At 37.6% G+C, this 14857-nt stretch overlaps 1 protein-coding gene across 3 annotated transcripts in view; it reads left to right on the top strand.

Moving 5' to 3' along the window:
- Positions 1–7964: 7964 nt before the first annotated feature.
- KLHL13 (kelch like family member 13) overlaps positions 7965–14857 on the top strand; it is a 31807-nt gene continuing 24914 nt past the window's right edge. For 2 of the 3 annotated variants that reach the window (XM_062502705.1, XM_062502704.1), the window contains exon 1: positions 7965–8044. In XM_062502705.1, the coding sequence (XP_062358689.1) occupies positions 7965–8044 (80 nt within the window). Of the gene's footprint in view, positions 8045–8537; positions 8636–14857 lie in introns of those variants that run through there. The other variant, XM_062502703.1, reaches the window with a different exon arrangement.

The raw sequence follows: 14857 nt of genomic DNA, 5'->3' as shown, positions 1-14857 counted from the left end.
GAATGTGAGAAATGAACATGAGCGATAAACAACATTAGTGACAAATTTGAAATGGAACTTGCTGCTTAAGACTTTCACTTGTCCCTGTGTGAAGGCGAGTGGAATTTTAAGGTCAAATTGCTCTTTTGTAAAAATTTGTATCTAATATGCTTCAGAGTATCTGAAGACATGTAATTAAATTGATTGTATCTGGATGTCTCTTTTGTGACTACTTGCAAGAATCCAGTCAGATGCAGTGCAGTGGCCATGGGCAGCAAGGTGCTTCAAATCTCCTGGAAGATGCATGCCTGCAGTTTTTATGGCTCCCAGGCTGCACACAATGTTTTCTGACAACCTGGACTTGAAGCATCAGCATCTTTCTTGAAACCTTTTCAATCTCGTTCTCTGTCTGCCTTCCTGAGGGATTCTGGCCTTTGGGTAGAGGTGTCAGGAGTGTCCACAGTGGAGATTTTGTGGATGGGAGACATCAGCAGTGATAGTGCAGTAGGAATTCCTGTGTTCAGGAAAAGTTTGTATTTTTGGCTTTTAATGAAACTGAGTCATTACAGAAGCAAATAAGAGCAGTGATCAAGGGCTTTGTTCTTGCCTCCCCATGCCTGCTCTTCTGCTCTTTTCATCAGGGACACTTTCTGTAGGTGTGCAGGATCACAAAAATACGCTCCAGTGGATTTTTGTGGATAACAATAGTAAGGTTTAGAGAATGCAAGAGGACGAACAGATTCCATTCCATTAATGCAAGGATGAAAGAAAAAGCCTACAAGCTTTCATTTAAAGAATATTTCCAAAGAACTTTACCCAACACATGACTTCTGAAGTTTGCAGTTTGCTGTCTGTGGTGCAGGAAATACTGAAGTTGTTCATGGCTGGTGCTCAGTCTTGGCTTCTGTTCCATTACTAAACTGCTTAATATATTTGCAGCATTTGAGTCTGATGTGTAAATGTGTTTAGGCATACTTCACTAAAATAAATTGAGCAGCCAACAGACTATAATAGCTGTGGAGAAGTTGTTTAAGAATAAATTCTTTGTAGTTCACAGTTTGACCTAATAAAAATAACAGTTGCTTCAGACAATTATCTTCAGCAGGGTCAGTCTGGCTGCTGTGACTGTGCGTTCAGTTTTCTCTGTTGATTTATTAAATGTAATCACCTGGGGAAGATGAGCCAAGTTCTCTGAATAAATTGGTGCTAATTCAAAAGCATTTCTTCTTAGCGGTGTGTTGTTGGTAGAGTACATGGAATTAGATCAAAAATTGGGCACCTTCATTAGCTCACTTTGGTTTTACCTCCTACTAAGTGTTTCAAGACCTTATTTTACCTAATAACTTTTACATAACAGTAATTTACTGTTACATAAGGAAAGCAAAGCTGATTTAAAAAAAAAATATTTTAACTGTATTTAAGTGTAACTCTAACTTGTATTTAAGTTAACAGCGCATCTTCACAACTCTTACCTGAATTTCAGAAAAATCTCTTCAAGAATACACACAAGAAAATGCAAGTCATCCATAAGTGGCATAAAATAAAACCACTTTCATGATCAAAAACACACTTTAGAACATTTGAAATATTTGAGACTGTGTGTAGTTAATATACCTGAGGCATGCTTTAGTATTTTAATAAGTGAGTGCTTCCAACTATTAAAAGTATGAATACTGCATGGACTAAATTTCTGCATTTCTTGTCTCCATATTCCTGCAAATTTTTGGGAACCTGCCATAAAACTTAAGCATAATTATTTTACTTAAATAGTTTTTAAAATATTTGATTGTGACCCTTTAGGAAATGGTGTGAGGTTTTTTGAATATTTGCTGTTGTTGAATAGTTTCAGAAATTTCAAACTTAGATCATCAGATTTTCTTTTTTTTCCCTTTATGATGCAAAGACCAGAGTTGTGGACAGTTGAAGAATGTGTGAAATGGGGAAACTAATTTCTCAGCATGATTCTTTCTCAATACCTTTGGGTTGTTGAAGAACGTTTACTTTGGCAGTCTCAAAATCATGTGAGATTTTGAATCTCTCCTGTCTGAGATGTGTGGAAGTGAAAGGCAAATGGCTGTGTCAGATGCAGGATAATGTGTATTTGTCAAATATATATAGAAATAATGTAGGTCCATATATAGTGTTTGTGTGTGTATATGCATGCTATATACACAGTCCCATATATGGCATACATATGTACATTTATGTATAATAATTGTCACTGAAACAGTGAAATAGTGCATCCTAAAATGTCACTGCAGCAATTTCCTCATTTATGCAGGAAAAAATGCTGAGTGAGTGGATACAAAACTGTAGCACTTCTTGTTAAACACATAGCACATGCCCTGACTGCTTAACTTAATATTTAAAGATTTGGTGGTGTTTTTTTTTTTTTTTTTTTTTTGTTTTTTTTTTTTCCCTGTTTGAGAAAGGGTCTCACATATTGCTATAGAGACAGGAAGCTGCACTGCTTACAGCATTTTGACAGCAGGAGAGGTTGGCTGCAAACCCAGTTTATCTCACTTCTTTATACTTTATGATTTGATTGTTTCTTGCTCCATGAGCAGTCAGCCCAGTTTAAAAGAATATTCGATAGTAACTGCCTTGTGAGCATCTCTGAGCCATTTTTGAGGTCACATGCACCTTGATGTCTACAGTACAGCTGCTTCTAAAAGCTATAAAGTTATATCTGATGCCTGAGGGCTTTTTTACCCCCAGTTATAAAAAAAATTGGAGACAGCATAGCAGGTAGCAAGTCAAAGTACAGACGTAATTGTCAGAACTGTCTTAACCAGTTTTAAAGCTAATTTCTTAATAAAATTTTAAAAAATTAATTCAAAGACTGTTTCTTAGTGAGATCTTTGATGTTTCCAGAAAAATTGCCATTTCAGTAAAAGCAGGCCGGGTGCATATTGCCAATCTTTTTCAGTACTTCAGTGTTTGGGGAATGTTACAGTGTTGCTGTGAGAAGACTGCAAATGTGACTGCAGTGGTTTCCTTTGGCTTCCTCCTCAGGCAAAGATGTGTTTTCCCTTAATATGAATTTTTGTGTGAATATTTTGATGATATATGGTCAAAAAATTGTATTAATTAACTGACTCGTATGCAGGGCAGTACTGTCAACACCATTTTTAATTTTCCAGTAATTGGAACAGCTGCAGTTTAATAGACTGAAAAGCCAGAGGTAGAGGCATGAGAAGCAACCATGTGAAGTGGAAAGAGCTGAAAAAGGAAGCCAATTAAATTATCACACAGTCAGTCTTTTAGGGAGCCTGTAGAGAAATGTTACACACCCTTCTTTGCTCCTCTTCAGTTTCTAGTCTTGTGCCTTTGCAGCCATATTGAAATTGCTGAAATGATTTTGATGCTGAAATGATTACTGTGTTTGAGCTCCTTGCCTTTGGGAATATTTTACTGGTTTTTGGGGGTTCTGCTTTATTTTCTTCTGCATCAAAATGCTCTTGTGTAGTGCAGATGCATCAGCTGAGCAGGCTGGTGGTCTGAAGATACAGAAAAGATGAGAGCAATTCCTTCCCATGTGAAATTGATTTTCTGCATTCAGTTTGGTGTGAGTTTTGCTAGTGCCAATATAATAAAATGGGGATTTTATCATATAACAAATGTGCATTTTAAAGGGGAACCATGCTTTTGTATCAATGAATTTTTACAACACAGGTGTGGAGGAAAAGAATCTGAGAAATTTGAATATGTTTACTGGTCTTACCACTACCATTTTAAGGTATTTTTCTTGTTATTGAGTCTGGCATCTTTTCTTATATAAAGACTGTATCAGTAGGAAATAGTTTGTGATACAAATATAAAGACCTTTCTGTTGTCTACATTTCTAGATGAAAATGGGAGATGTACATCATACTGTCACTGTAGCTTTAACTGTTTTTTTTTTTTTTTTTTTATTTTCTTGGAAAGCTTAAGAAGCCTGAGGTTTGGGAAGTGACAAGACTTTTCAGATCATGCTAGAAAGGGTTTGAAAGACTTGAGAAAGTTCTCATAGAGCATAACCTGATTTTTCACCTAGTGCTTTCAGTTCCTCTGACACCTAAGAGGTGAATAAAAGGAGAGAGGTAAGTAGCCTGTTAAAGTGGAACAGCAGTTTTTTTAACCACAGCAAATCACTTGACTGAGCAAGTATTTTTTTTCAGTTTTGTTTTCAACAGTTTAAGAACTGAGGGTAAAAAGTTAAGCTCATTGTCTGTGCAAACTGATGAAAATGTGGCAACATCTCTACAAGTGGACTTTTATTCTGCTTAGTTTTCATACAAAATTTCAGGTGGCATTCAAAGGCTAAGAATAAATATTTTCAGACTAGTACAATTTTATATTGCCTGGGTTCTGATACGGCTTTCTGCCTGTGCCTTGTTCTTCTTTTTGAACAACTGTCGAGGGAAGTCTTATGGGAAATGCAGAGATGGTTTAAGAGTTTTGTTGGATGTAGAGATGCCCCAGAAACGTGGACACTGGGCTGTAAGAGGACAGTGTGTTGACATTGGTATGTGCGACACAACGTGGTAGCAGCTTAGCATTCAAGTTGCACAAAGGAAGGAAGAGGAGATTCCCAGAAAAGGAAGAGAGTCACAGGGGACATGGGTTCAGCTGCAGTCCTGCTCTGAAGATCAGGGAGACCTTGCAGAGGAAAAGATGCTGTGATCAGTGCCCTGGCAAGGAGGCTCTGTGTGTGATTTGGTCATGTTCTTGCTGAGTGTGATGCTGTGTGCCTGATCTTCTCATTTTGGGCTAAATTTTGCTTGTTGGTCAATAGTGAAGCAGGATGGAGATGCAGGGATTGAGGAAGAGGTTAGGAAATGCTTTCCTCTCTTAACACAAGCACTTTTTGATGTTTCTTCTCTTTGTGGGACCAGAGCTGCACTGCTGTTCAGCCCAGTCAGTAGCTTCTGGCCTCCCTTAATGTCTCAGGTCTGTAAAATGGCACCTTGGGATCTTGCCTTTGGTGGCATTATTTACATTTTTTCTTCTTATGCCACTTGTTCCTTTCTTCTATGGCCGAGGTTTGAGCAGAAGTTTGTGATATTCTGTCAGTTATTTTGTCTGTGCTCAGTGCAGCTTTGGAAACACAAGCATGGAGATAGTTGCTTAAAACCCAAGCACTTCATCATCTTTTGTACACAGAATAAAGCCTGTGAGGGAGACTTGGATAATAAGCAGAATATAACTTCAAGCAAGTTATAAGTAGTAGATGCTTTTAATTTTGAATGTGAACTTGCTTGTGAGAAGACTACAGAAAACAAGCCCTTTGAATGGTCCCAAAATTCTGTTTAATCTGTGCAGTTGCCATGGGATTTTTAGCATTTAGGAGTTTTAAACTTAAAGCACATCTCCAATTTGTGTACCAAGTTGGTATGTTTTCAGAGCACTTGTCTGGGAATAACCATTTTCTCAGCAAGGAGAATTTTGCACAGAGCTGTAATGCTGCTTTTGGCCCTCAGAATCCTCAATTTGAGGATGAGTGACAAAGCTATCTAATATGAGAACAGAAAATGCATATTCAGTGGGTGCAATGCACTCCAGGAGATCAGATGACTTTTCCCATATTTTTAAATGTTAAAACTGTTATTTTGAAGTCTTGATTAAAATATCAGAATTATATACTGAGACGTTATTTTGTCTTAGGAATAGTTTATGTAAAGCATAAAATACACAATAGTATTTTCTTTGTGAATATGCAACCAGTCTGTGACTGTCAGGAAGAAAATGGGCTTTGATTTATTTTTTTTCTCCTTATGTGTGGATAGGTGATTCATTTGTCACATGGTTGTTCTTTAGCAAGTGACAAGCTTTTCCCTATTTTTAGAGTACCTGGCACTGCTACTTTCTTCAATTCTGGATTTTGTACATGGGCTGTTTGTTGGAGTAGTCTCTGCTGGACTTTGGGAGGGGATTTGGTTGGCAGTGCTTGCAATTCCTGTATTTTCAAAAGAAAAAATGTTTACTGATTTTTTTCTGCAAAGGTTTTATTTATGTTGTTTGTAGAGTAAGTGGAAAAGTAAGTGGGACCAGGAGCACACCAAGGAGAGCAGGTATTTGAGGACTCATGTTGCCCTCTAGGGTGAATGATTTTGTTGGGGTCAAAAGTGAGAAGTTACTCTGATTTCTGTGCCTGTGTGGATTGACTTAAATGTCAGTCAGTACTTGGGAATGACGTTGTGGTTTGAGTTGGATTTTATTTTACCAATCAAAAGGGTATTTCAGGAGCTGTATTTGAAAAAGGGTCCATTGATTGACTTTAGCCTCATTTGTTTCTTAAAAATTAATCATGCTGCTCTTAATAAATAAAATATGTGAAGATCTCCATGGGGGTGGCAGAGCAGTGAGACAGACTTTACAAGCAGTTACCAGTTGGCTGCACTGCCTGCACTCTGTGTGAGGAAGGAAGAAACTGTGTTTGCTTATTTTATGACACTTTCTTTATAATGGTGAATGTAAAAGCTAAGTTGAGTGTATGAATGCAAATTAATGTGTTTTTTTTTTTTTACCTTGTGATTATAATAGCTGCTATCTAACATCTTTCAACCTGATTTCTAGACAGAGCTGGCACAATGTAGGAGTCTAGTGTTGTGTGTGTGTGTCATAGACTGGACACAGTACTGACCAAGTGTGTAGCCAAGCGTGCCTGTTGGCATGCAAATACTTGAATTCTTTTACTTAGTATGTGCTAAAACTGCATAGATGTTTTTGCAGGACTAGTGTTTCTTAATAGTCACAGAATATAAACTCTGTTGTCATAAACACAGCGGTGTCTGTTCAGCATCCCAGCAGCAGTTCCTGTGAAATTTGTTGCCTGGGTTAATGCTGCCTCATTTGTAATTTAGAACTTCAGAGAAGTGGGAGAGAGGCCCTCAGTTGTTTTTCCAATGGGTGCATCTGATTTTGAGCAGGGTTGTCCTGTGTTATTTTAATTCCTTGCCTTTGGTTTGGGTAACAGCTTCAAATGCCCAAACTATTCTGGGCAAACATTTTCAATAATGGTGATCAGGAGCAGCAATTATTCCCTGGTGATTTCATCCCAAAACTGAACCTAATATTGTGAAGAACATTTTGTAACAGTGAAAGTTGAAATGTTTCACTCTTACAAAAAAACCTATCAGAGTGTTGTTAAATGTTACTAGAATTAATAAATTTATAGAAATAGCTCCTGGTGCAATTCTTTACTGCTAAGTAGCGTGACAGGGTGTTGGCTTTTTAATGAGAGGATTAAGCTGTCCTGATGAATAGAAAAATTGTCATGCTGTACAGAGACTATTCTTAAATCTGTAGACTAAATATCTTAGTGTTGATTTGGTCTGCTGGGGCAATACATTAAAGATGATGTATTTTTTTTTCCCCTGTAAGGTAATCAGTATAGCTGAATCTCTGCCTTCTTTTCCCTAGAAACCTGCTCTGCTTCTGCATAAGATGCTATTAAATTCCCCATTCCCTTTTTAATAGCTTGCCTTCCCTGCTCCCTGCTGCTGTCAGCCCCGGGAGGTCACTGAGCAGAGCCCAGAGTTGCAGAGTGGTCCCTGCTGGGGACCTGCGTGACCATCTGCTTCGTCAGCTCTGGAGGCAATTTGGGAGCTGCTGGGGGGGGCGTTGAGAATTAGATTGTTGATAGCGTTCCTACAAAGACTGCTATTAACAGCCTGCTAGTCTCTGCTTCTCTGCTGCGGAAGACAGAGTGATATTTGTGTTCCCATATCATGTTGTAAAATGCATGAGATTTTGCTCTTCCTCCTTGGAAATGAGAATAGGAAAATGAAAGCATCCTGAACCAGAAGCTATTAGAAGAGCATGCAGAAACCTGCAGTGATTTCTGCTTTATTTTTTCTTCCTAGCTATGGATTAGAAGGACTGATTTTTGCAATGGGCTTTTTCCATAATGGCATTCTTGTATTGTTTGGTCAGAGCTTGCACAGGAGGAAAACAGGCTGCTGAATTTAGTCACTGATCTCTATTAGCCGTGGCCTAAGGCTATGCTGAGATTTCTATCCCATTTGTATTGTTGCAGCTCAAAAGAAGAATGCTCAGAGGATGACAAGTGTATTCTGAGTAGGTATGTTGTTTCATTTTCATATGAAACCCATTTTTTTCTGCTTCCATTGGTCAGAAATGAGGTTAATAGGAAGAGAATATAGTACAGTGCTGCAGTGTCCCTGTTAAGGTAGAACAATAGCATCAGAAACAGTTCTTTAAAAATTAGCTGCTTTTATTAAATAAAGCTGCATTATGCTGGTGTGCAGAGTGCAGTCTTTTCTTTTTTTTTCTTAACATATACTGCAGTCAGTGCTTCCCTAACGAGGTGGCACTATTGTTGAGTTAGAAGGATAGAATCATCATATTGCTTTAGGGGACAGCAGGATTTAAAAGGAGATGCCTTACAGCCCTGTTTTACAGATTGGAAGCATCGGTTTAAGGGCATTGGCAGCATCATTTCCTTGTTCTTAGCAGCAGCCACTGCTGTGTCAGTAGTGTGTGGAATGGAAGTCCTAGTTGGTAGTCTGTTATGGAAACGCTGTTTACTGTTATTGTAGTACCGTGGTGACAACATGCCATTGAAATGGAAAACGAGCTCTCCTGCTATCTGGAAATTCCCAGTTCCTGTGCTTAAAACATCCAGGTCATCGCCACTTTCTCCAGCATACATGTAAGTGAGAGAAATGAGGATAATAAGGTGGGAATTCTTTTCGTGAGACTACCCTGTGGCAAAATACCCTGTTACATATTAAATGACATTGGCACTCAGAATTTTATCTTGTTTGCTATGTAGACCTCTTCCCCCCCATTTTATCCTAGATGTTTTTTATGATGGATGTCGTGTCAAGTCTTTCCCTTTTTGTTAAAACGTAGCGAATTGTGCAGATGAAGCTCTTTTCATAATGATACTGTGTATATTCATTTGGAAAGTTTGTGGTGTGTTAATTTGTAGAGTTGATCTTGAAATGGCAAGTTAAGCTTTGAGGCTGGCAGGCTTTCTATATAGTTTATATGTGAACAATTCCTCTTCCCGATTATTTCATTTGGCAATTGAGATTGAAATCACCTGCTTTATTGTACTGTACTTTTGTTTGTGTGAGTTCTTGTAGAGATGAAATCATCCTGCTTTGGTCTTGTTTTATTCTCTAAAGTCTTAGCCTTAACACAAATTGAATGTCTCCATAAAAAGTTACAATAAAAGCTTAAAACATAAATTTGAATCATTAATGTCTGAATACTTAGAGAGTTATGCAAATTGTCAGTGTAAAGTAGCTTCACAATTTGCCTTTGTCTTGCCAAATCCTGATGCAGCTTTTGTTCACCTTTTGTTGCTGTGAGTTCTGTGTTATCATATACAGGTGGCTTTTTTCCCTTCTCTGAAATAAAACTACTAATCTCAGGGTACTGAATTTCTTCTGCCTTTATTTAAGGAAGCAGCTCTTCTAAAAGGAGAAAGAGTTGCTTTAAAATGCATAGGTAGCAGTGTAGGTGACTTTTCTATCTCGAAATTGCTGTAAAGGCTACTACTTTCCAATAGTATTCTAGCCTAATACCTTCATTTTAGTACTTTTAAGCTTGTATTGTCTGCTTGCAGATAGGCTTTTTGCTTCAGCTACAGCAGGTACATAGTGTAAGGGAGAGGCACATAGGTTCTCTAAACGTCTTTTTTTTGTTGTTGTTGTTGCTGAGTATGCATTGTTATGGTGGGGCTGAAAGAATCCAGCGCCATGTGCATGGTCACTATTGTTCTCGGGCAGAAAGGCTGAAGGAACAAACCTGGCTGTACAAAACCTGTGCTGGGCACGCTCACATTTAAGATTAATTAATCCTATGACAAGATGTGGATGTGCTTCATTCTTTTTATGGGAAGCATCAAATATACTTAAGGCTGCCAAAAGAGAAGCTATTTCCGATAAATTGCTGCCTATTCGGAGCTGTTAAAAAAATATGACTTAAATATAAGGAAAGTATAATGATAAGAGTTGTGAGACATTTGAACCTATTTCAGGGAATCAATGTTGTTAGTGTTTTATCTTATACTGTTGTTTTTAAACTGTAGTAGTCTTAAATGCAAGAAAAATCAGAACTAGCCCAGTCTGATCTCTCTGCTGCTCAAACAAGTATTCCTTTTGTGCATCACCTTTAAAGTGCTAATCTTAGCCCTGAGAATGCTCCAGCCTTTGTGATGGGATCGTGTGGCTGATTAGCTCAGTGTGTTCAAAGTATGAACAGGTTTAGTGATCGTGTTTAAACTATGTGATGCTGAGTTGATGTGGAGCATAAGAAATATGTGATCAGCAGCCTTAATCATCTCTTGATAATGAGTCAATGTATCTCAGTGTTTATGAAGACATTTCTTTATTGGCACACGGACCTGTCATTAGGAGGACTCATATCTAACACTAAAATTATTCATATGTTTTATTATAAAGAATGAGAAATGTTACAAAATGGCACCTATTTGATTTAGCAATATAAATCAACTCATTAAAAAAGATCCCTTGTAATTGAGGGTGACCAGTAAAATAGGTGTTGGGATTAATTACCTTCATTGTAGAGATAACAGTAAATTTGATACTGTGTTATATAATCTGATGTTTTTCATATTAGCATTTATAAGTTTTCCGTCGTAAGTAGTACTCTGCACACTGGCAAAGGGCTTATGTTTTGAATAAAGCATTGAGGAATAAGTGGTGTGTGAAATGGAACATGTATTGATGTAAAATAAATGGCCATAAAACTCTAGAATTCACAGATGAACACTTTGTTACTAAATATTTTGGATGTAGGGTATGGTATGGTATGGTTGAGGTACAAAGGTATGGTTGAGTTTTTAAGCCTTTAATACTTGACATCTCAATCTTACAAAATAGTGGGTTTAGTGTAGTTTGGAATGCAAAGTAGGAAGGTCTTAAAAGTGGTTTTTTTTCTCCCTTGTATTTAAAAACCTGTATTTCAGGTTTCTATAGTAAAGCTGACCTTAGCTTTAAAAGCTTCGCCCTTCTTATGATGTACAAGCAACTTATCTAGAGATTAAACTGATGATCAGGACATATAGATTTTATTAGAGTTTTTTGGTCTGTGTACCTGATAGATGAACTCTGCCTTAGTTTCCCTGTCTCAGAATGCTGTGACTGATGGTTGTGAGTAGGTTTGGCTCTTGGATGAAGCACCTATGTACAAAGTGCCACTGCAAAATGTTGGCTGACATGCAGCTGTGCAGGCTTAGCTCAGTCTCTGCTTGGGAAGTTTGTGGTGGTTGCTGAAGGGGGGAAAATGAGTGTGAGGAGCTCATCATGGAGAGTTCTGTGCAGTGGGGAACTTGTGGCTGGGTAGTGCCTGAAATGAAGGACCTGCAGAAGCTGAGGTGTGATGAGTTTGTCAGTGAGGATGTGGTTCTGTCAGTGGGAAGTCTGGTTGGTTTGGAGGATCTGGGACCCCTTTCCTGGCAATGGGAAGGAGCAGCAGGGACTTGCTGCCTCTTGGCTGGTGGATTTGTATACCACCAGTTATTTATTAGGGATATTTTCAGGACATCCTGACTGCAAGAGGTAACTCTTCACATTATACAAAGCGAGTAGGGGTCCCATTGATGGGGAAGGCACACTCTTCCCTGACTCTTCACTGACTGATTTAGGGTAGCTTGAACTTTCTCCCAAGCTGGGGAGATCCAGTGACATTGCTTAGGGAAAATTAGACACTATTAGACTTGGAACACTGGCATGTGCTGATATATGTAGGTGTAGTGCAGCTGGCTTAGTGCATGAGTTAGGAATGTGCAGCTGTGGGTACATGCACATGCATTTGTCAGCCTGCATTTTCTTTCATGGCACTTATTTTGCTGGTGTTTAGAATATAGATGCTGTTTGTCAAATATTGTGAAAGCTGTTACAGCAAGTTTATGCACCACTAGTCAAATCATATTCGTATTTGTGGTTGTGTTGACTATGGAGAGAGACCTACATGACTTCATATATTATGTGGACAGTTTCAGCAAGTGAATAAGAGGAAAGGAGAAAGTGAATAACACTTGAAAAAGTGGTCTCCCATGGCATCATAGTTGTTAATTTAACATGACTGCCGAATGCTTAAAACCAAAAATGCAACAGTGACTGGCATAAGCAGAGGTTAAGAATTAAAGCACTACTACAAGTGAGGGTGAGGAACAGTTCTGAATTGTATTTTACAGCTTTGAAATATAAAGGAACATGAATCTCAATTATTGTTCATGGGGCACGCCATCTCATACATTAAGAACTAAGAGAATTCTTTCTTATTCACACCAGTAATGTCATATTTTTTTTTTGAAAAAAATTGTGCACATCTTCCATTAATGCAAATGGAAGAGATGTTTGTAGAAACTCAGGAGATTAAAATGCTATGATGAACATCTACAATGAATTCAATAATGCAAAAATATTATTTGTAAAAACACCTTACAGAGGATTGTTCTGTTAAGGTTTTGTCATGCAAGAATATTAACTGCTTTTTTTAGAAAGTTAAATGTTCAATTAAGTGGTTTTAGTCACCTGCATGCCAATTTTAAAGGTAAGTAAAATAAAAGTTCTCGATTCAGAATAATCCACTTGTAATCTTAGTGCCTTCTATCCTTTCACATGGAATAGTATGTTAATATTAAATGGAAACTATCCTTTGCATGCGTTTTCGTAAATAACTAACTAATGTCAGGAGAAAAAAACCAGATGTGGTATTCTAAATACATTGCTGTCAAGGGGTTTGCAACACCATCTATCCTGAGTCACGTGGTTATGAAATTTTTCTGATAGGAAATGCTTTGCTTTAATGGAAATGAGTTACTGTGCAGAAAAGTAGAATAAATTCTTAATACTCTGGAGTAAGCAGCATTAGTTTTAGCTGCTTATATTGGTTATATAGGTTAATGCTTTTTGTGTCTGCTTCCAAATGTCTGCTTTGCTCTACAATGAGCTCTTAGAATTTATGCTATACAGTGTTCTGTACTTAAATGGGAAAACGTGTGTGTGTAATTCATCAGACCACCTGTATAAGTTCTCTTTGGTGAGACTACCCAATGTGTGTCTGCCTCCAATGGTAATTTTTAGTAAATGAATCCTTTTGTTGGGCTCCTGAGCATTTGACAGACTGGACAATATTCACACTGCCTGTCTTTGGTAACATTTCCATTTTATGACATTGCTTCTTATATATTTCAAATTTCAACATGTTGAAAGTCAATATGCAGCTCAGCTCAAGTATGTTTTTTAACTGATCTGACAATACATGCAAACAGATGAATTGGGTGAATGAGGCTTGTATCATACTAGTAGGAGGCTCTTTTAATCCCAGAAATTTTGTGTATAGCGTTCTCCTTTATGTCTGCTGATCTTTCTTCTAAGTCTGAAATGTGAAATTTTGTTGCTGTAATGAACTGATAAAAATGAGAAAAAAACCCTCCAATTTATTTATCATGAGCTCTTCCAGTGCTACTGTTTTCTCTTGCGACACCTTATAGGGAATGATGTTGCCTATGGGTCCCCAAAATTACACACTTCTCACACAGCAGGATGTTGCAATATTGACATTGTGTTGGGACGTGGTAAAGCATCTTTATTGAATTATCTAGAATATGTTATGCAGCCTGTCCTGGCATCATGTCAGTTCTGCAATTGTGTTATTTTTGCCATTATTTCTTTGTTACTGTGAAAAATCTTGTTCTCCAGTCACATTCTACTCACTGACTTTTCTAGTGTAAAGTGGTGTTTTCTGTTGACGTTTGGATGGGGCTACCTATGGATCTTCAAAAGTGCTTGCTGAATACTTTGGTTTTGAAATAGTAGCTGCTTGTTATAAATGGTAATAATGGTGATTGTAGTGTAATAATGTGTAGCTATCACACTAAAGTGGAAGTACATATCTCTGTTATTGCTGTAATATTTTGTCCAGCAGTGACTAAGATTATATCAATGTCTAAATAACAAAAATGTGTTGTTTTTTTTTTTTCCCCCATGGGATTAACAAGTCACATGTCCCTCTTATGCATCAATTGAAATGCTTTCTCACACAGGGGAAAAATATTTTACAACTGAAAGCAATTAATGCCCCTCTACATCTTCTCCAGCAGACTGAAATAAAGGAATGCTAAAACATCTGCGAGAAATGACAGAGCAAGAACCCAAACCCTGATGTCAGAATCTTACTGACTTTTAAAGTATCAGAATTATTCTGACCAGTATATAGGGGAAAAAAGCCTCTAACACTCTTAAAAGGAGTAGTTTGTAATTGGTTACAGGCATGCAGGGGGATGGATGTTCTATGACCAAACAATGTGCAGGTGCCTCCTTAGGCTTATATTTGTCTCTAAGGACCCATTCTGTTAACTTCCTAATTCATGTGTGTGAAAACTAAGGGCACACAGAGGTACAACTGTAATCTGCTGGTAGGTGCAGAATGGTTTTATAAAGTGTTTTGTAATACACAGGAAGTATAACTCTTGAGTACTTAAGACCAAATATAAAAAGCAGAAAATAGGTGCAGTGTTAGTCCAGCCTTAAACTGTGAAACCTCTGACTGTTCTATTTTACCTTTTTTCAACATTAAGGGAATAAAATGGTTCTCCTTATGTAGAAAAGCTACAAAATGTGTATTTCCTTTGCTTTTTCTGTTTCTAATAGTAGGGGTCAACAGACAAACACCAACTTTGGTAAAAAGTCATTAGTGAACTGTTTCTAATTCAGCATCATTAAACAATGCAAGTCCGCAAATTTAAGCTACGAATGGCTCAATGAATACAAACCCTTTGTCAAGCATATAAATGTGGATGTGATACTAAGGCTCCCAGAGAGATTAAATGCTGTTAGGAACAAAAGCTTTATAGCACTGACTGAGCCAAATATTGCTTTGTTTCTGTGGAAAA

The sequence above is a fragment of the Cinclus cinclus genome, chromosome 15 (genome assembly GCF_963662255.1).
Source record: "Cinclus cinclus chromosome 15, bCinCin1.1, whole genome shotgun sequence".
NCBI classification, from domain to species: Eukaryota; Metazoa; Chordata; class Aves; order Passeriformes; family Cinclidae; genus Cinclus; species Cinclus cinclus.
Note: the sequence above shows the minus strand (reverse complement) of the source record. Positions and strands in the feature narration are given on the sequence as shown.